Genomic DNA, 22,839 nt, shown 5'->3' with positions numbered 1-22,839 from the left:
TTCAAAAATTCTTTTACCTTTAGAAAGGTACATTATCCAAGATTGCTATAGGCTATTTTTTATCTCAAAATTCCCACGGGAGTGAAGCGCCGGAATACCCAAACCCTTTTTTTTGTATTCGTCAAACAAAATGAAGTACTATGATATGTAGTTATTCAAACCTGAGACTTTCATACGGCATAAATGCATTTCATATTGTTCATACAAATTCATCTATACCCGACATATATAATCAGAGCTGTTGATGTTACATTACAACACAGAACGATTGTTGATATGGCCTCGTCGATTGCTCTAATTATGAGTATTTATGATTTCTCACACATCAATTGGTTGGTTGCTCGTTTGGAATGAGAGAATGAGTCTCACACATCAATTGGTCGGGTGTCTTTGGTGGGTAACTATAACTGCTATCAATCATAGCAATAAAACTTCAACATACATTTTCGCCAAAGTTTTGCATGATGAATAATTAAAATGTTTAATTTGTAGCTGAAGTAAAGGGAAGAACCAAAATACTATGTGGTGTAGTGTGTAGCAGAGTACGATACACGCTCTCATTATTATCTCATTTAAAGTGACTTAACCCATGTAACCTTCTATGTAGATCACATAGATTACGTACCTAGTTAGCTTATGTACTAATACTACTTCCTACTTCATGTACTGTTTTACCAACAATAAAGAATCAGTACGATCAGTAGAATCAGTTACCTGCGAATACGAACTTACGCCGAGCGTGTTTCACGAATACACCCCTCGCCATATACCTTCATAATGGGACATTGAACTTACTAAAACTATCCCTAGTACTTTTAAATAAAATCTATGATCTAGTATATCATGACTACCTCGGTGGCGCAGTGGTAAAGTTCTTGCCACTGAACCGAGAGGCCCCGGGTTCGATCCCCGGTCGGGTCATGATGGAAAATGATCTTTTTCTTATTGACCCGGGTCTTGGATGTTTATCTATATATGTATTTGTTATATAGTATCGTTGAGTTAGTATCCCATAACACAAGTCTCGAACTTTGGGACTAGCTCAATCTGTGTGATTTGTCCTAATATATTTATTTTTATTCATAATTTCCTATAGCATAGTTTTTGCCACGGTCACGGTGACGCGGGTTAGTTACCTATTCGGATTGACGTAGCTTAGACCTGCACGTAGATAAAGCATAACCAAGAATATGTTGGTATGAATGAAAGCGAGTCTAACCCGGTACTACATAAGTAACACCTGATCACTACGCCCACACTGTGACACAACTATGACGACGCGCAAAAACTATTGAATAAGCTCTTTATGTGCGCATATATGGTGTGGCGTTTGGCGCCTGTCTGTCAATATTACAGCACCGATTCATTTCAAATTCACCTTTATTACCGGTATAGATAGAGCTGCATGCCATATGAAGTCTGGAGTTATGTGTACAAGATTCGCTTTTATTTGGGGCCGGATGTCCAACCCTGTGCAATGATATACCTTTTGACTATGTACATTATGTACTTTTATATATTATTAGAAAGAAAAAAAAACATTGTAAGAAACAATAATGGTAAGCCGATCTGGCATGATAGGGACCAACACTGTTCAAATGAGTTTCTTTCGGCATTTCTTCTCAGCAGTGGTCGTTCCGAAATGCCAGTAGTTTGTAGCTTGTGAGAAATAACTATAAATTTAAAGATTGACGAGAAAAAGTGCCTGTGAAGGTCTAATTTCTGAATAAATGATTTGAATTTGAATTTGAATTTGATCTTATGCCCATATGCATTGGCGGAATGAAGGCGAAGTGAGATGACTTATTTTTATTATATTTCACAGATTTAAGTATTTCATTTAGGTACTTACTTAGTTAAAAAATATAATGATGGTTATGCATATCATAATAAGAGCATTAATTGTTATCGAAACTAAACCTGTCTTCAAAATTTGGGCTCAATCGTGTGAATTTTTATAGTTTCAAAAATACATAGCAAATTAAATAAAAGCTATAAAACTTTCGATTAAATTCTTTCTTTGCCACGGACAGATATACAATAAACTTCATTACACAAAATACGGTATTATATACAAGAGACGGATGTAATTTTATGGGCATTAACTGACAGTCAACCAGTCTAGCAGAGAAGACTATCGTGAAAGAACAAAGACCAAAAAGAAAAGATCATGTATTATTTGTTAACATTTGTTCCAATATTTTATAGTTGTTGTCTGGCTGGTACAATTTCAAATAAACTCATAATTATGTTTCTCCAGGTCTCCCGGCTGGTCATCCTCCACGAAGAAGCTGAAGATGGCAACGCTATGCCCGACCTGGCGCGGCCCGTGCAGGCCGTGTCCCTTGCTGTCAACAATCTCGTCAAGGTGAGGAAAAACCAGTTAATATGTATAGAATTTATTATGTATGGTAATGGAGAACGATACACTAACTGACTGTCTTTGTTTCGGGTCAATTCCAGTGACTACTACTGGGGTCAATAAAGTATTTTTATCTTTAAAAGGAAGAACAACAGTTACCTATAAACATTTAAATAGATATAAATATGGTTAGCAAAGGAGCTAATTAAAGGACAAACACAGAATAACTAGATAATAAGTCTCGATATTTCAACGGTTTAATTAGTCTACTTGCATCAATAGGCATGCCAATAGCTGGTGTAACTTGCAAGCGATTACCGATATTATCTGCAGATAGCTGCAGGCCTCGCGTCCCCGCTTGGTATGGTTTACATGAACTATGTGCTAGGTGCGTGATAATCTGTTGGAAGACATAGTGTAAATATTCTGAGACGCTGCAATACTCGGGAGCAATTTCAAGCAATGTTTTCCCCCGCCCATATTCTAGAGACAAGGCCACACGAAAAGTTTATGGCATACAGGTAAATAGCTCTTCAATTAAAGTAGAATTTCCACTCCTATAGGTCGGTCATGAAACCATCGAGTCTTCTGACGACGCGATACTCCGACAAGACATGCCGGGCGCGCTACACCGCGTGGAGACCGCCGCGGCATTGCTGCAACAAGCTTCCGACATGCTGAGAGCTGACCCTTACTCTGGCCCCGCTAGGTATGGCGTGGTGTTTCTCCAGATAGATAGTGACAATACAAGACATACCGGCGTTCTACATCGCGTAGAAACCAGCCGTATTGCTGCAGTAGACTTCTGATATGTTGAGAGCTGACTCTTAATCTGGCCCTTTATACCTAGATAACGTGGTGTTTCTCCAGAATAGTTAGCGATACTGCTAGAACTGCCAAGCGATTTCATCACGTCATCGCGACGACGCTTGTAAAATTACAGGCCCTTAAAATTTCTTGATCAATTTTTTTACGGTGAAGGAAAGGCAAGGTTTAATTTTGCAGGGATGTGACGCCCCGAAGCCCAACTCTGAAAGCTATTGGGATAGAATCTTTGAAAATCTATCTACTAGAATACTAACTCTACTAATACTAAATCTATCTACTATATTTTATTCATATCTATTAAAATCTTTACTCATTCTCAGAAAAAAGCTTATAGAAGGATCCCGAGGAATTCTGCAGGGCACATCTGCGTTGCTGCTCTGTTTCGATGAGTCTGAAGTCAGGAAGATTGTCAAAGAATGTAAAAAGGTAACAATATGCTAAGCTACATACGGTTTGAGGAGAAGGGATTCTCTTAAAGATTTTTTTAAGATATTAATATTTTAACTTTACCCTCTCAATACATATTTGACAACATTATGCATGTCCGGAAAAATTTAAACTTATTTAAAAAAGTTGGTGATTACACTGATAGAGCCTTACGTAATAAAGATAAATTGTCTGTCCCCGGGCAACGGTTGGCCAAAGTTAGAACGTCTTTTGTTGGGAATTGTATTCGTTTTTATAATAAATTGCCTAAATTACTTGCCTTTTTACATGGTGCAGTATCCTCATAAGATATGTAATTGATTTATGACATTATTACGTACGTTTTGTACATTTACATTTTACATTTAATTGTACATTTAGCTTTATATATATATTTTTTGACGTCAATAAGCTTGGTGCTAGAAAGGTATATCATCCTAAATTGAATAAAGAATTTTGAATTTGAATTTGAGGTAAAAGTTTTCTTTTTTATGCGTATTTTCGTTTCTGTTTTTATGCGTATGTTACAGTTAATTAAAGTATATACATTTTGAAATGAAATAAAACTGAAATTATTAATTGGAGATGAGATAACGTTTGGAGTTTCTGTTAATTCTAACAAATGATAGGCTATTTTAGTGTGTAAGTTCTCTTTTAAGCCGAATTGAATATAACCCACTAAATAAATTAATATTAAACAGTTAGATCCAAAGCAACTTCGAGACTCTTATTGTGGAATAGTAACTCAACACTCATTTTCTATTTTGACCTGACCGGGGATCGAACCTGCGACCTCCATCGTAGCAGTCCGGCATGATGGCCGATTAGGCTACAGAGGTCATCAAGTCAGTATACGTTGGCAGGCTAACGCTGTGTGTTGTTGTAGGTGCTAGACTACCTGGGTGTGGCGGAGGTCATCGACACCATGGAGGACCTGGTCCAGTTCCTGAGGGACATCTCCCCGGCTCTGTCCAGGGCTGCTAGAGAGGTGAGAGGATCACACACTACTATTTTAACACTGATTAAAGCGCTGCAGATTTTAAATCGATAGTTAAGTCGATTTGTTTAGTTGCCTCGAAATTCACGCGTTGTATGGTTTAAGCTATAATTGCAAGTGAGTCTACTCAGGGCTTCGCGGCGTAACATCTTCGAATGCAACCGAGAAATATTTCAAATATAACATATTTCAGGTGGCAGCCCGCGCCGCGGAGTTGACGCACCCCCCTCACGCGGAAACCCTGACTAAATGTCTGGACAGCGTGAAGCAACTCGCGCCAGTTCTCATCTGTTCTATGAAGATATACATACACATCTTGACTGAAGGTAGGTCATTCCTTTCGTACAGATATAAGGAGCCATCATAGCTGAGAAAGAAACCAGAAATACGCTCGGACGAGACCAATCAAGACTTACTTTTGTATGCCAATGATGCATGATCAGTGCTTGAGCGCCGCTAGAGATATTGTAAATAAATAAATTAGGACAAATCTCACAGACTGAGCTAGTAAGAGTACCTAAAAGTAAGTTCGAGACTTGTGTTATGGGATACTAATTCAACGATACTATATTTTATAACAAATACATATATAGATAGATAAACATCCAAGACCCGGGCCAATCAGAAAAGGATCGTTTTCCATCATGACCCGACCAGGGATCGAACACGGGACCTCTCGGTTTAGCGGCAAGCACTGCCACTACGCCACCGAGGTCGTCATGTGTAGCATCAAAAATCAAAATCAAAATTCACGTCAACATATCTTCATGTCAGTGATAACTCCAGGCTTGCCGCAGAGCTGGTACGGTCACGTCTTGGGTAAACTAGGTAATTACGTAAGGTCTGGTTATGCCTATCCCCGCCTGGCCCTGATAGAAGGGGTAACAATCCAAGAAAATGCTGGCTTGATGTCGTCAAGGATGATATGCGTGACAATGGTCTGACAATTATAGAGAAGATCATTCAACACCGTGTGAAGTGATGAAGATTTAATGTAAAGTTTAATATTATATTTTTTTGTTTGTTTGATATTCAGGCGGGAAGGGAATCGAGGAGGCGGCGGAGAACAGAAACTATTTAGCTCAGAGAATGGCGGACGAAATACATGAGATTATACGGTAAATAATATTTGTAACATATTTGCTCGTGAGGTTTACAAACTTTACTAAAACTTTTATTTATTTCACCAATTTCAGTATCGTAAAACGTACAAGTTTTTTTTTTAAATAAAGTAAAACGCACGATTCGTGAAGATGCTCCGTCTTTTTTTTAAGTCTTAGCAAAAAGTTTTTATGTCAGAAAAAGTGGTCAACATTTTATGAATAAAATTAACTTTAGGAGATAAAATAAAGATTTATTCGTTTTCCGATTTTTTGTTTTAATTCCAATAATTATAAAATGTCGTATGACATACGTGCGCTTTGAAAATTGCAGTCTCTGCTTTCTTATTGTAGTATTGCTATATCGCCTCGGTTGTAATTACAAATTTAAAACTTACCGAACTTATATCATAATGTATTATTACATGCAGAAATACCAAGCATAGAAATGTAAGGACTGTTTGTCTGGTTACTTTTCAATTAATATTTTTTTGTGTCTTCATTGAGCAGATGTTATAAGAATATTGTACTCGCCGTTGCCTAAAGCTTTGCTTTGAGGTCACAATTTATCATTTTATCTATCGAAATTCCATCAAAATCGGTGTGAGAGCGTGACAGACATACATAAAGACAGATTTTAGTATTTAAAATATTAGTTTGGTAGTACGGATACAAGATCCATTTGGAGATGTAAACTTCAAGAAGCGATAGATGTTGTTACAATTCACTTGCTATATTGATCAGTTTTTATTTCACAGCGTACTTCAGCTAACATCGTACGTAGAAGACGGAGGCGAAAAAGACAACATAGCCGTGCTGAAGGCTCTGCAGACACAGATGCACAGCAAGATGGGTGCTGCGCACGAGTTCCTCAATGTGAGTTGTTTTATCTTACTAGTGGCCCGACCAGGCTTCGCTCGCGTAAAGACATTATGAATTATACGCCTAAACATCCCAAAGAACCACACTATCTATTGGTGAAAACCGCATGAAAATCAGTGCGGAAGTTATTGAGTTGATATTATTCGTCATTTCGTCTTATTATTAGCATATGTTTTTCGATCAAGTTTTTGAGTTGACATCGAACCCGGGACCTTTAGTGTAGCAATGCGGTCTTCACAACTATGCAGGCAGGTGTCGTATAAAGGATCATTCGAGAAAGTACGATTCACAATTCGTGTGTTTGCTTGCGACTCTCGTTAGAATCAAAATAAATAAATATATAAATATATTAGGACAAATCACACAGATTGAGCTAGCCCCAAAGTAAGTTCGAGTTGTGACCTTCATTTCTTGGTTAAAAATGTATTATTTTTGATTTAGTAATTTTTCATAACCGATCACTGGAAAGAAAATGATTGTAGGGCTACCATCAAATTTTACGGAACGATTCCAGTGCAACTAATTTCAATTCGGGAAACTAAAATGAATCGCATTCATACTTAAAATCAACTCCATGGTACGAATTTGCGATGCAGATCGTTATGATCAGATGCTGATAAATAAATATAAATATATAAGGACAAATCACACAGATTGTACTAGCCCCAAAGTAAGTTCGAGACTTGTGTTATGGGATACCAACTCAACGATACTATATTTTATAACAAATACATATATAGATAAACATCCAAAACCCGGGCCAATCAGAAAAATATCCATCCGACCGGGTATGGAACCCTGGACCTCACGGTTCAGAGGCAAGCACTTTACCAATTCATCACCAAGGTCGACAAACAAGTCGTAAGAGAGGATGGTAAGCCCCCAGAAATAGTGTAGTGTGTTGTCGCGGTCGCAGGAGCCGACGGCGCTGCGCAACACAGCGGGCGAGCGCGCGCTGCGCTGCGTGCTGACGTCAGCGCAGCGCGCCGCGGAGCACCTGCCGCAGCGCCTCGCCGACTGCATCCGCGGCGCTGTGCGGTGAGCCGAGCCTCCCCCCACTTTCCCAAACTGTTGCCCAGTTTTTAGAATGTCCACAAATTTCAGTTTTCCGAATTGTCTCAGATTTCGGAACTAGTGTTATAATATAATTGGGTAATATTATATTTATCCTTAGGCCAAACTTATACGGTTTATATTTTTTTGTTTGTTTATTTGTAGGTGATGATATTATTTATATTTAATTGACCAATATTGGACCTATATTTGTTAATTTACGTCCTTGGAGAAAAGGCTGCGGTGAAGTTTGTTGCCCCGCTTCTTCTTCACCAGCGCTTTGAAAGGCGGCACTAGACTTAATTTAAGTAATTTTTTGACGTCAATAAGTGATGAGTAAAGAATTTTGAATTTGAATAATATTTACATACTGAAAGATCGTGTAAATGGTAACAATAACATGGAATACTTATTTTGAAAGAAAATGATTAATAGCGATACCGAGAACATGCAGTAATTCTATAAAAAGTAGAAAACTGTGGAAATGAATTTTTTGCCATTGCAATACCAAATAGAATGGTCAAGATTCGTTAATGAACACCTAGTGTTGCCAGCTAAGAGAGCACAGCGTCCTCACTTATTTTTCACCAGAGATTACAGTCTTGTAATAATTTGTTTTGGTTTCAGATCTGGAGGTATTAACGCGGACGTGCTTTGTGATGAAAGACAGTTCGGTCGAGGAAGAGACTCGAAGGTGAGATATATATCGATAGAGATATTTATTAATTGTGTGATGTTAAAAGTGTTCACGTCGTCAAAGTGTATACGCGTTGCAATAGTCAATGACATTTTCAATCATTTCGCTTTAAAGTATTTGGTTTAGCTTCAGTTTTATGTACGGATACTGAAGTCCTATTGTATAAATAAATATCTCTTAAATAATTGAAGACTACCAAAGTTTTTTATGACGCGTGGTAAATTACTGTATTTTTTTTATTTAAATTGTTACGCGCTGGCAATAATTTGAACTGTAGTGTTCGTGTGAAATGTATGTCATATGTTTATGGCAATAAAGCGCAATTTATATTATTATTATTATATATATTTTTTACTTAGGCTTTGAACTTAGCCGAAGACTTGCGCAAACAAATAAACGAGCTGGACTCCACGGTGAATGAAGGCGTTCGCGCAGCGGAGAAGCAGGGAGGCAAGACTATGCAGGCCAGGTTTGTAGCGCCGTGTGATTTTCATACTTATCACCCCCTATTTCGTCTGTATCATTGGCATATGTTTTTCATACAAATTTTCACCCCCTATTTCAGCTCCTGTTGGCGAATTGGAGCGACGATCTGAGGGCATTTATCTATTTATTTTTTATTAATAAATTTATCTATTTCTATATTCACCAACCTAAATCCAATTTCACATGCAGTCTCCTATAGACAAACATCACTATATATTGGTGCAATCAACAGTTTATATCATTTAAACGTGATAATAGGTCTGACAGAGTAATTCAATGAGAATGGTCGGAGGTTGCTCTGGATAGACAGGAATGAAACGCGATCGTCCAGCAGTGGGACGATACAGGTTATTAAAAAAAAACAGCCCTTCGCTCGCACTTAAAAATAGCTTTCGACGTTGCAGCATTGCGTGTTTTTTATTGTACGTTAAAAAGCCCCGGGGCGCGGCTAGCATTATAAATGAGAAAATTTGGGACCAATTGTTGTGAAACGTACACGGGTAGAATATAATCTGGAATAACCCAAAGAGTACTTTTTATTCCGAAATTCCTACGGCAACGAAGCTCTGGGGCGCAGTTAGTTAGCTATAAAAATATTAATTAATTAATTAATTAATTAATTCATTCATTCATTCAACTGGTATACACCTAATGAGATAGTGCAGACTTATATATACTATTAATGACAACACATAACGAATGATAAAGTGACTCTTGTGAATTCACTCAAGGCGCACGAGAATATGTCGACTCGCACATGGACCATATAATGGTTTTAATACCTCGCGTGAAAGCCATTTTGTCCAGCGGATTAGTCCTCGCGGCGGCACCACCAGCAGCGGCGGACGCCTCCCCGACCCACGTATCCGCCCGGAATGCAATTGTATATTGATGTGCAGGTTGGAGACGGCCCACAAATGGCTGCTGCACCCCAGCGCGGAGCCGGCCACCAGGGTGGAGGGCCAGAAGGCCATCAACAGCATCGTCTCGCAGGGACAGAGGGTCAGTCTATATTTATTGCTTTAGGGCGGGTTGCACCATCAGTCAACTTTAAACTGCGCGCCGCCGTTGATAAGACAAAATGGCGTGTTTTGCTTTTTTGTGCTACAATCGAACCTAAGTCTTATGGCGGTCAATAAACTATAATGTTAATTGACCGAGCGAGCGAGGTCTAACATTCTACTTGGGGCAAAAATACATTTTATGTATGTTTGTAACGTGATAACTTTCGAACCGTTGCTCCGATTTTGATGAAATTTGTAAGGTATCTTAATAGAATAGATAGATTTTTTAAGTTCGTGGGGCAACATAATCGGTTCAGTCAACAACAAGTTTATTTTATTATACGCATATATACGTTTATTAATAAAACATGACGTTTACATGTGAAATTTTTGAAGTATCGTATTGTAATGTAAATCAGGCTTTAAGCCTATGTAAATGCGCTCGCTAGCGCCGCTAGGATGAAGCCGGATTGAGCCGGGAAGTTGTGTGGTAGTCTTCTGTCTGATTCGTTACACTTTGGAAAAATCCGGAGTGGAATTAGTGCTACTAATATTATAAATGCGAAAGTTTGTGATTGGATGTGTGTATGTATTTTCGTCACTCTTTCACGCAAAATCTCCTGGACAGATAGTTATGAAATCTGGTACTCGGGTAGAATATAATCTAGAATAAGACATAGGGTTTTTCATCTCGAAATTTCCACGGGAGCAAAGCCCCGGGACGTAGCTAGTTAATAATATTTTTATTGAAAATGTAATTTTGTTTACACACTCGTTGTTCGTGTTTGTCGTGTTCAGATAGCGGATGGCCTGCAAGGCCGCGAGAAAGCGGAGGTGCTGCAGCTGTGCTCCGACGTCCAGAGGCTGGCGGACCAGCTGGCCGACCTGTGCATGAGCGGCCAGGGGGATTCTGAAGAAGCCAGGGCGATTACCAGGTAATTCCTCCTCATTACATTTTCTTATATAGCTATTTTTTTAAAGTCTTAAGATTTTGTCAACGTCAAGGTTGAGATTGACACGGAATATAATATGATATAATATCATTATTGAGACACGGTTCAGTGTGTAACCTAAAATATAATTAATTTATATAAATAATATGTATATAAATATATATATACATGAGAGTAAATAAAAATTATAAGTAGATATTATTATTTTATTATTACCAGGTAAATCCTTATTTATATTTTCTTATATAGCCATTTAAATGGATTTGATATGCACATGTCACATGCTTTTTAATTTATTTTTGAAACTAATAATAATAATGAAAAAAATCTGGAATTGAGCGGGAATTGAACCCGCGCCCCTGTATTTCCGGGACAGTGTTCTTGACCACTGAGCTATCGAGACTGTGCCAGTTCAGGCGAATTAATTTATCTCTTTACGTCTTACGCCGACGTACAGTATTTTCATTAGAGAGTAGTAGGTACACTTAACTGTTTTTTTTCTTATATAGCTGTCAGGTCCCACTGCTGGGCAAAACCTTCCCCTTTTTATTTCAACCGATGACCGACCAAGACGATTTCAAAGTATGATAAATCAAAACGTTATCCACTTCTTGTCACAGACAGCTGACAGACAAACTGCACGAGCTGAAGCGGGCGATGGAGCGCGCGGTCGTCAATCGCGTCGTCGAGGAGTTCATCGATGTTGCGGCGCCGTTGCGGCACTTCACTGATGCTGTTAATGCTCCTGAAGGTATGATAAAGTGTTACAAATATACTCTGCGTCAGAGCAGTCGACCTCGATCGATCTCCCACCGATCCAATTTAAACTTTATTTTCAAGGGTTAAGAAACTACTTTTGTAAGAAAAAGTTTTGTGGTTTCCGTTCTTTAATATATTACCAACATGATAAAAATAAAATTGACCAATATCTATGGTCGTTCATTATTTGTTTACATTGAGATCATTTGACGTCACTTCCGGTGAATTGTCATTTTGGTCTTTATTACTATGGCTATAAAGTTTAATTGACTCGTAGCCAAGTACCACTGCGTTATGTCATTTTGACATTTCGGTTGTTCCCCACGGTTTCGTTCGGGACTATGACGTTGCGAAGCCCGGGGTCAGCATAAAAACAAGCTTGGAATTTTAAGGATTTGGGTGTGATTTTTTAACCGGCCCTCTGTTTGACGTCAACACTCCTTGAAAATACTATTGTTGCCTATCAGCTGCCTAGGTTTTGAACGACTTTGGATAGAAGTATATGGAGTGGTCCAATTCTAGGGTGGAACCACACACAATGCCGCTCTCACAGCTAACAATTAGAAGAAAAAAACCTACATATTTATAAATAAAATTTCATAAATGTAATTTTTGACATAAGCTTTTATTGTCGTCCGAGAAATCTTGTTGTATACACATATTGAATGTCGCAGGCACACCCAACCGCGAAGCCAACTTCCACGACAAGGCGGCGGCGCTGGCAGCGTTCTCGGCACGCGCGGCCGCTGCGGCGCACCTAGTAGCAGCCGCCAACGGTAACAACAAACGTTTGGCCGACCAACTGACGCACCAAGCTAGAGAGGTAAGGTCTTTTTACATAGCTCAAAAATATTTTTTAGGGTTCCGTGCGTCTGTCTGTCTGAGCGTAGTTTGCTCCAAAGCTGCTGAAAAAATTGTGTTAGAAATTTGGTTGTAAATATGTGACCCAAAGACAAGTTAATGAAATTAATGATTTTTAGAAAAAGTCGTTTGACATATCGAATTAAATTTGAAAAATTAAAACTAGTTGTGGCACTCGTCCAAAGGCTGCGGTGACCTCTTTCCATCAGATAGGCCGCATACATGTTTGCCTGGTAAGTAGTATAAAAAATAATTATCTATGTATATATTTTTCCGTAGGTTGAGAAACTGTCACCTCAACTCATCGCAGCTGGAAAAATTCGTCTTCTGTATCCCGAGAGCAAGGTAATTTTTGTCCTTAGTTCCATTCCGTTAGCCTGCTATATATATATATATATATATATATATATATATATATATATATATATATATATATTTTAAATCCACTTAAAGTCCGTGTTTCTAATCAGTCTATTATATTATAGAACGATAAATTAAAATTGATTTTTAGTAGTTTGTAGTAGAGTTTTGTATATTAATATTTTATTTTTAAAAGTATATTTATTAACTAAATGGTTGTTTATATATTTTTTCAACATAATTCAATAATAATTGTTTGATTTGACAGTTTGTAGGAAAAAACGAAGTGTACAGTCGAGCGCAAATACACTTACCTCATTTATGTCTGTGGCATTTTAGGTGGTGGATTAGTTTTATTTGAGCCCGACTGTACATACATTGCAATTTAACCAAAATCTTGTAAAAAGTTGTATGATATGTATACAGGAATGCTACACTGGAGGTCCCGGGTTCGATTCCCGGTCGGGTCATGATGGAAAATGATCTTTTTCAGATCGTTTGTCTAAATATGTATATATTATACAATATAGTATCGTTGAGTTAGTATCTCTTTAACAAAATCTTACTATGGGTCTAACTCAACCAGTGTTGTCCCTGTATATACATATTTTGGTCATTGCTCCATATGTATACATTTTAGTATCAGTATGTATAAAACTCTTTCGTTATTGAGTGACTGACTAACTGACTGATAGACAACCTATAGCCGAAACTACTGGGCGTAGGAAGCTGTAATTTGGCATGTAGAAAATTATCCCTCGACCCCTTTAAAAGGGGGGCGAAAGATTGAAAGGTACTTAATAAAAAATCAAAATAAAAAAAAAAAACTGGTAAACATACTCTTCGTCATTATTCTTAAAAAATGACCGAAATTGACGTGGGCGTTGCCGAGGGCAAAAGCTAGTTATGTATAGTGTCCCGCGGCGGCAGGTGTCGGAGGAGCACTTCAGCAACCTGCGCGCGCAGTACAGCGCGGCCGCGCGCAGCGCACGCGATCTCTGCGACCAGGCCGTGGATCCGCTCGACTTCGTGCGCACCGCCGGTACTCATCTACCTCTAATATCTTATTCTACCCTTGTAATATTTGCGTGAAAGAGTAACAAACATACACATAGATATCCTCCTAAACTTTCGCATTTGTAATATTAGTGGGTTCACTTTGAATTATGTTTTTGTTTAAAAATGGTAAGCCCTTCTGGCATGATCGGGACCAACACTGTTTGAATGAGTTTCTTTCGGCATTTCTTCTCAGCAGTGGTCGTTCCGAAATGCTAGTAGTCAACAGCTTTGCTAAATATAATTTAATTTAGAATATGACGTGATGAAAAAGTGCCTGTGAAGGCCTAATTTCTGAATAAATTATTTGATTTTGATTTAGGATGTGATGGAACAATAACAAAGCCCATTCAAAATCTTAATTTTATTCTCAATAATAAAATGTTATTTGCAGGTGAACTGATGCAGAAACACACGTATTTGTGCGAGGACGCGATCCGCAATAACGATTCGCAAAAGATGGTCGACAACACCTCTGCAATTGCTAGGTAAATATTGTTTTTTGTTTGTACAATTATGAAAAATTTATTATAAAATTATTAAAATTATCCATTCCGTGTGTTATTAATTAACATACGCAAGAACGGATACTTTAAGTTACATTGCTCTTAAAATAACTTAGATTTTCCAGCCGCGATGAGTTGGGGTGATATTTTCAAACAAATATACATAACAATGTTTTATACTTCTAAGCAGTAACAGGTATTCGGCCTTATTTTTACGTTTATGTTTGAACCCGCCTCAAATCTCCGAAACTACGGTTTCAAAAATTATTTCACCATTGGAAAGGTACATTATCCAAGATTGCTATAGGCTACATTTTATCTCAAAATTCCCACGGGAGCGAAGCCCCGGGCAACATCTAGTATCTTATGAATATCTTATAAAAATGTGCGGTTTTCGTGGTATATCATCATCATATCGAATATGTTATTGCTAACACTGGTATCAGATTTTATTGAAGTCGCCTAAAAGTGTTTGGCATGACTTTTACGACTACCTACCGCCATCTAGTGGCAGGTAGTCGCATACACACTAGGGAACTAAACTGTCCACCAGTGTGCAGGTTTCTTTACGATATTTTCTTACTGGAGGCAGGTGGTGGTCTGTGAAAACTATTATATATGAGTCAGATTGGTATACAAACTCATATGGCACGAGTAGGATACGAACCTGAGACCTTTCGATTCACAGGCGCCCGGTCTCTTAATTATTACACCACCACCGCTTCACGTTATATCATATGATACTTGTTCTTCATGTTATATGATGAAATTACCCACATGTCACCATACAAAGTAATTAAGAAAAAATTGTTTGAAAGAACCAAATGAATGGAATTTTGACCGAGACCGAGAACCGACCGTTTAGACCGAAACCGAGAGATCCTGGGCTCGATCTCCGGTCGGGTCATGATGGAAAATAGGTAATCTTTTTCCGATTGACCCCGGCCTTTGATGTTTATTTATATATATGTATTTGTTATAAAAATATAGTTGAGTTAGTATCCCATAACACAAGTTTCGAACTTACTTTGGGGCTAGCTTAATTTGTGTTATTTGTCAACTAACACAAGATAATAACACAGATTGAACTATGGGATACTAACTCAATGAAAATGAAATTATATGAATGTAAATGTGAGCAGACTAGCGAACCGAGTGCTGCTGGTGGGGGGCGCGGAGCGCGACAACACGGAGGACGGCGAGTTCGCCCGCGCGCTCGCGGACGCGACGCTGCGACTGCAGGCCGCCATCGCCCCCGCCGTGCACAGGGCCAAGGCCCTCGCTCTAGGTACGCCACACACGCTACACATTACCGGCTTACCGTCATCTCTTAACGCGAACCACATTATGACCTAAACTGAACTGCATCGTCAATTCGTAGCGTCGACTTAATTTTTTGAGCTGCATTGGAATCGTTCTATAAAAGTTGATGATGAGTCTGCAGGTCATTTTCTTTACAAGTTCTTTTAAATTTCTATAAAATGTTTGCTCCTTGTGATTGACCCATTCATCAAGCTAAATTGTAGGCTATAGAGCTAACTTTTATTTAAATTGTATTGTTCTTTATTACATAGGCTTATATTAACTTTTTATTAATATTTTCTCCTTGCTCTAAAACAAATTCAGGATTCACTAATAGTTGGGACTATTAGTGAATCTTGAGTTTATTTATCTGTTACAATTACAAACAGATTGGGAGTACTTAATACTACTGCTACGTTAATTTTAATATAATATATGTTACATAAAAATCGGCTGACTAATGGGGATGTTTTGCGTTTAATATTAGAAATAAATAATTTAATTTCAGGCGATAGACAGCCGCAAGCTGTTTCTGCTTGGAGAAGTGCTAACGCTGAGGTAAGTGATAGATTTGTATACAGTGATTATGTAACTAATTTCAAACAAAAGGCAGACAGTCGACAATCGAACGGGTTATATTTTGGTGATGTTTAAAATATGTGGGAAAGAAGATGGGATCCACTTCTCCCTGTTTGATGTTAACCGATCAGTTACTTCCTTTTTAGCCATATCCTGCCTAACGCGCTCAATCCACCTCTTCATCGGCCTGCCCCTAGAAGTCTATTACTTTCCAATTTTCCTATGATTGGTGCTGCCTTGAGACTTCCTCTCACATATTCGTTCCTTATCTTATCCATCCTTGTCACTCCACACATCCATCGTAGCATCCTCATCTCCGCAACATGCAGTCGCTTTTCATCCATCACCTCGGTGGCCCAACATTCCGAACCATACAAAACAACAGGTCTGATCACCGTCTTGTAGATCTTGCCCTTGAGTTTGAGTGGCATTCGAGAGTCACAGATGACCCCTGTGACCTGTCGCCACTTCATCCAACTCGCGCTAATTCTGCTTTTCACATCGCGGTCTATATTTCCGTCGCTTTGGAGGATGGAACCGAGGTATCGAAAATCGGAGCAGATCTGAAGGGATACACAATCTGAGGCAACTGAATGGAAACTGGAAGTACCATCAAAGTCAACAAAAAGTTGTTGTGTTTTGGTTCGGCTTATTTTAAAACCAAAGCTCTCCAGTCTCTGCTGCCATTTTTACAACCTCTGAACCTCTGAACCTCTGAACCAAAGAACCTATGTCCGCGAAGAGCATGCACCAGGGTGCCTCTTCCTGTATATCCCAAGTCCAAGCGTCCATTACAAGTTAATTTACTTAAAAATTCATATAAAATAATAATTGTTTTAACAGTAATATAATTCAATAATAATTGTTTTATTTTTTTATAACACAATCATCTGAAGAAATTAAAATTTTGTAGCAACTTTTATTAAGAAGTCATCGCCTTAAACGTAATATTCTTATTTAATGTAGCCGTCGAACAAACATATCTTTCTTCGCGGACATTTTAGCACGTTGTGACGTCACTTGCTTGTGTCATCATTCACACGTCATTTATTACGGCGCGTTTGGACGAGTCAAAAAATGTGTGATTTTATTTTTATCATATCTTTGAAAGCATTGTCATTATCACAGCAATTTATTCACTGGTGTTTCTAATAACATAAGGGCCTTCGAAACAAAAATTTGTCAACTTCTATTTAAGATAATAAAAGCGGCTGGGGCGGTGGAGTCGGCGCTAGCGGGTCAGTACGCGCCAGCGCTGCCGGACGCGCTCAGCTCCCTGCAGCTGGCAGACAGCGCGGCGCCGCCTCGGCCGCCGCCGCCCGCCGGCGTGGCGCCGCCGCGGCCGCCGCTGCCCGCCGACACCGACGACGAGGGCGAGGATATCTTTAGCAGGCAGCCGCATCCCAGCCAACCTATATTGGTGAGTTATATTGCATTTATTGGGGTTTTGTATTCCTTTTATTGATTATACATGGGTTAAAAGGGGTCATTGGAAAAATTATTTAATTAATTATCACATTGCTGTATGGTTGTCGTTGCGTCACAAAGGCGCACCGTGATTGGTTAGTTGCGTCTTATTTCGAATCGACTTAATAATGAGAAGTGAATTGGAAACCCGTTCTTAGCCATCACACTAGAGAGATCGCTCTATATAAGAAACTTGACACGATTATTTGCTCGTACACTAACAGTTCCCGTACTTACAAAATACAATCGCGTGATGTGACCAGGTGGCAGCGCACAACCTGCACAAGGCGGTCCGCGAATGGTCTTCCAAGGACAACGAGATCATCGCCGCGGCCAAGCGCATGGCCATCCTCATGGCGAGGCTATCCGAACTGGTCCGCTCCGATTCCAAAGGTACGGACATTTCCATTATGGCTGCATATTACTGTACTTAAGATGATATAGGAAATAAATTATATAATGTTAATTAAGCATCTTAAGTACATGCGTGCAGCTAAGGTTTTCTCAATTGTTTATTTTATTAGTATGTAAGCTGTTATTTATTTTAAATGTTTATATTCCGGAGTCTACATCTATCACTTACTCGTCGCAACATCCATTTATGTTTTTTAAATAAATTTATGGTCCATAACTATATACAGAAGATGGTACAGGAATTAAACGCAACGGCGAACCGTTTGAATGAACCAGTAAGTGAAAAAAAATAAATAAAACAGATTGTAGCAGCTGTGCAAATATGTTTTTCTTCCTGGTTGTTTATGTAAGCCTGGTATACATCTGTTATATTTCAGATTATGTATCATATTATACATAATCTGAAAATTCTCTTTCGTGAACACATGTTCGCGATATAGTCCTATTGATTTATGTACGCCTAATGAATGGTATATAAACTTTAAAGCTTTTGTCTCTCTACATCGCGTGTTTCCGGTGCCATCCGAGGCTAAATTTGTGTACATTCAATGTCAATGAGAGACAGCGGTACCCAATAACTTAACAGTCAACCGGTGTGCAGGTGTCCTCACGATGTTTTCCTTAGCCGGAAGCGAAGTTGTGGTCTATGAAAACAATATAATACTCCGGTCAAATTTGTATAAAAACTCATGTGGTGGGAGTTGAAATAGAACCTCAAGCTCACAAGTCGGCGTCTTAATAAATAAGCTAGATACTTAGATAGGTATTTATATAGTTTTAAAAAAATCATCGCTTTGAATTATACTAGTCGTGCTTCTATATTATACGCTGTTGTAACATGCACTTGCACAATTCATCAATGCACTATATTTCAGATCAATTTGCAAATAAAATAACACTGGCTCCTCCTATTCTTACAAATATGTATTTTTCTTCTTTACTAGTTTAGAAATATAACATTTTCTGGCACGGGTGTAGACATTATTACATTGGCGGCCACCAAACGAGACACAAAAGAAACTTGGTATCCGTCAAAGTGTTAATATTTTATATACTTATATTATGCACATTACAAATGAGTTGTTTATAAAAGAGTTCTGTCTCATGTCAGCTGCGTTCACCGCCATCTATATTCTTATTGGTTTAAGAGTTTGTTATTAGCTTTTCTAAGAGTATTTGAAATAATGAGGGCCAAGATATTTTATCATTTTCCTATTTATGTATGTCATGATATCATGTGTAATATAAGCCTCACTCGATGTTGTGTACTCATTGTGTGTTTGTTCGCTGCTAACTCCGGAAATTAGAGGTGGCTATGAACCTGAGCGGTAAGTAGCTTCTGTGTATATATGCTATGCAAATATTTCAAGATAACATGTTTGGTCACCAACTGCACTACATGAATGGTCGGTTACCGACACATTGCGATAGTTGCTTACATCGAGTACAGACAGTTGTCTGTCTGTACTCGATGTAAGTGTTACTCTGTCGAATTGTTGTGATATAATGTATGAATGATTCACGCTGGCTTTCAGTCAGTATTTATTATGTTGTAACGGGCGAAGTGCGTGTTAACATTTCACATCTCACCATCGAATCTTTTCGAAATTAGATACAGCGAACCAATCACATTGCGCCATTGTGACGCAACGACAACCACACTGCAATGTCATTGGTTCGCTGCGTGTGTGACGCAGCGAACGATTCAATTGGTGAGAAGTGAAAACGCAAATCCGCACTTCGCCCACTGGATCTTGAAAAGAGTAACGATCGAGTTTCCCCTCGGATCTTGTCAGTCGAAATCTACATATGGTACGGTGTACAAAATATATATTTGAGGAAATAGTTTAAACGCCTGAATATTCATCCCAAATATTTCGACACTAGTAGTGTTAGTGGTTCGATGATTTGGATAAAATCGCCTGACACAGATGAAACACAAAGACTATTAGTGTGTATGCGACTGTGTCACTAGACGGCTGAAGGTAGTCGTAAAAGTAATGTCAGATGTCTTTACAGTCTGTCCGGAAAGTGAAGAAATAAAATCAGGGCGCTGTCTCCTGTCGGCTGGCAACACTGGGTGTTTATCAACCAATCTTGACCATTATATTTGGTATTGCAATGGCAAAAAATATAGTTCGTCAAAAATCCATTTTCTTCACTTTCTTGACAGACTCTAGACGACTTGAATGAAATCTAATGGTATTAGAATTTTGTGTTAGCAAGAACACACTCGATAAGAAAGAACGAAGTACAAAAATGTTATATGTGTAACTTTCCGGGTTCATTTTCCGGGATGAAAGTTACCCTATGCCCTTTTCCATACTTCAAACTACGTAGTAACAAACTACTAATCCTATGTAGGATTATATCATATGTAACTTTGTCTGACTGACCATGTAACCCTTCAGGCAGCAAACGCGAACTGATCGCGACAGCCAAAGCCATTGCGGAGGCTTCTGAAGAGGTTACCAGGCTCGCCAAGAAGTTGGCGCTCGAGTGTACCGACAAGAGGATCAGGACCGTGAGTTTATTAATTTATTTATGTCTATATACAACATAATAGTGTATATACTCGTATAAAACTTACAAATAGGAAACTAAGTTCAATGGTACATTTTTTTTCTATTAGACTCCGTTTATCATCATTATTTTCTCTCAAAATAATTATTTTTTCAAATTATAATACATATAGTATTTTTTTTATTTATTCCCTAAATACCCTTAAACAATTTTCTGAAGGAATCGATAGGTGGCGTGGTTACGTTCTCCACAGCTCCATTATTGACTGGTCTAAATTGACAAGATTTTGCACGCGGCTTCGCCCGCGTACATTGACCTTTGTTCCGAGATGAAATATACATGCCGTAAGGTATTTCATAATGAGAGTTAAAGTCAAGCTTATACACACTTCTATCAGGATTTCCCGATTTCCAGAACATACCACAAACAACCGTCTGCATACCTAACACACCCAACATGAGCCGCGAAAACCGACTCAAATGGTTAATCAAATAAATATATATGGACAAATCACACAGATTGAGTTAGCCCCAAGGTAAGTTCGAGACTTGTGTAATGGGATATTAACTCAACGATACTATATTCTATAACATGTACATACTGACGACCTCGGTGGCGAAGTGGTAAAGTGCTTCCCTCTGAACCGAGAGGTCCCGGGTTCGATCCCCGGTCGGGTCATGATGGAAAATGATCTTTTTCTGATTGGCCCGGGTCTTGGATGTTTATCTATATATGTATTTGTTATAAAATATAGTATCGTTGAGTTAGTATCCCGTAACACAAGTCTCGAACTTACTTTGGGGCTAGCTCAATCTGTGTGATTTGTCCTAATATATTTTATATTTATATATATATATAGATAAACATCTAAGACCCGGGCCAATCTGAAAAAGATCATTTTTCATGTTGACCTGACCGGGGACCTCCAGTGTAGCATACCGGCATGATGACCATTAGGCCACGGAGATCGTCAAAATACAAGACAGGACAGTCTCGATTCGAGTGGAGCCGTGAAGGGGCAACAGACAAACTCAATTTGTACGTGTTCGATGTTCCAGAACCTTCTGCAAGTGTGTGAGCGGATCCCGACTATCGGCACGCAGCTCAAGATTCTGTCCACGGTGAAAGCCACCATGCTGGGCGCACAAGGTAACTGTATTATTTTCTTTTTTATTCAATGGTAGGTAAAACCGCATGAAAATCTGTGCAGTAGTTTTTGAGTTTAACGCGAACAGATAGACAGGCACGTCAGTGGACTTTGTTTTAATAATATGTGAGGATAAGATTTATATATATAACATGGAAAACTATTGTTGATCCTAATGATTTTTAAGCATACATTCGAAACACTTTATGTAATACTAGCAGCCCGTCCCAGCTTCGCTCGTGTAAAACCATAATAAAACTTTTACAGAAATCACTTTATAGATAATCAGATTTAATTCAAAATAATTGAAGATCAGGACTCCAACCATCGACAGTAACAACATGAATTCAATGGTGTTTACCGCTGAGCTGTCTCCTCATATCTTTAGTTGACGAAATTCTTTTCACCCTCATTTAACTACCCTAAAGGTCAAATTAAAAAAAAACCTGAAACACGAGTTTCATTATTTTTGTTGCATAGCATTTGTGCTTAGTTTCAAGTAGATCAGTAAAGATTTTCGTAATTTTTCATACAAACTATGAGCAAATTTTTACCCCTTTGGGGGTCGAATTTTGAAAATTCCTTTCTTGTCTGAGCACTACGTGATAATCTTAAGCTTCTATGGTTTAGGCTTGGCGTTGATTAGTAAAAAACGCTTGTTCTTTTATATATATAGATTATATTATAATGTTTGTCATGACATCATACGAGTATTTACAAAAATGCCAATTTTACTTGACCGGTTTTATTTTATTTTGTAAATTTGGATCACGCAACAGCGTAATGAACAATTTAGAGCCAATTACAGATGTACACAACTGAAAGCAATGTAAAACAATTTGGATGAACGTTTTTCTGAGTATCCAATCGATTTATTTAACAGTCTTGGTCATTTCAAATGTATATTAATATGATGTTAATTACTCTGCTACGCTTTCTGCCGATAATAACGTCGCTTCTTGCTCCTCACAGTCGGCACGTCGGATTACAAAGGTACTATAATATAGCTTTAGACTTTATATCTGTGCGCTATTTTACATAATATGTCTATAAAGAGTAAAAAACAACCCTCTTGTT

At 38.4% G+C, this 22,839-nt stretch overlaps 1 protein-coding gene across 2 annotated transcripts in view; it reads left to right on the top strand.

The window, feature by feature from the left end:
• Positions 1–22,839, top strand: part of Vinc (Vinculin) — a 38,852-nt gene that overhangs the window by 8,612 nt on the left and 7,401 nt on the right. Inside the window, exons 2-25 of one of the 2 annotated variants that reach the window (XM_053762902.2) lie at positions 2,261–2,368; positions 2,926–3,071; positions 3,511–3,616; positions 4,503–4,604; positions 4,807–4,939; positions 5,650–5,731; positions 6,472–6,589; positions 7,512–7,633; positions 8,276–8,342; positions 8,705–8,814; positions 9,731–9,833; positions 10,634–10,770; positions 11,409–11,539; positions 12,222–12,370; positions 12,688–12,753; positions 13,699–13,810; positions 14,219–14,312; positions 15,473–15,618; positions 16,141–16,190; positions 17,410–17,631; positions 17,942–18,071; positions 20,504–20,616; positions 21,674–21,764; positions 22,735–22,755. In XM_053762902.2, coding sequence (XP_053618877.1) covers positions 2,261–2,368; positions 2,926–3,071; positions 3,511–3,616; positions 4,503–4,604; positions 4,807–4,939; positions 5,650–5,731; positions 6,472–6,589; positions 7,512–7,633; positions 8,276–8,342; positions 8,705–8,814; positions 9,731–9,833; positions 10,634–10,770; positions 11,409–11,539; positions 12,222–12,370; positions 12,688–12,753; positions 13,699–13,810; positions 14,219–14,312; positions 15,473–15,618; positions 16,141–16,190; positions 17,410–17,631; positions 17,942–18,071; positions 20,504–20,616; positions 21,674–21,764; positions 22,735–22,755 — 2,659 coding nt within the window. The remainder of the gene's footprint in view (positions 1–2,260; positions 2,369–2,925; positions 3,072–3,510; positions 3,617–4,502; positions 4,605–4,806; positions 4,940–5,649; positions 5,732–6,471; positions 6,590–7,511; positions 7,634–8,275; positions 8,343–8,704; positions 8,815–9,730; positions 9,834–10,633; positions 10,771–11,408; positions 11,540–12,221; positions 12,371–12,687; positions 12,754–13,698; positions 13,811–14,218; positions 14,313–15,472; positions 15,619–16,140; positions 16,191–17,409; positions 17,632–17,941; positions 18,072–20,503; positions 20,617–21,673; positions 21,765–22,734; positions 22,756–22,839) is intronic. The other variant, XM_053762903.2, reaches the window with a different exon arrangement.

Source organism: Plodia interpunctella, chromosome 23 (genome assembly GCF_027563975.2).
Source record: "Plodia interpunctella isolate USDA-ARS_2022_Savannah chromosome 23, ilPloInte3.2, whole genome shotgun sequence".
Lineage (NCBI taxonomy): Eukaryota > Metazoa > Arthropoda > Insecta > Lepidoptera > Pyralidae > Plodia > Plodia interpunctella.
This window is presented reverse-complemented; position numbering and strand designations above follow the sequence as displayed.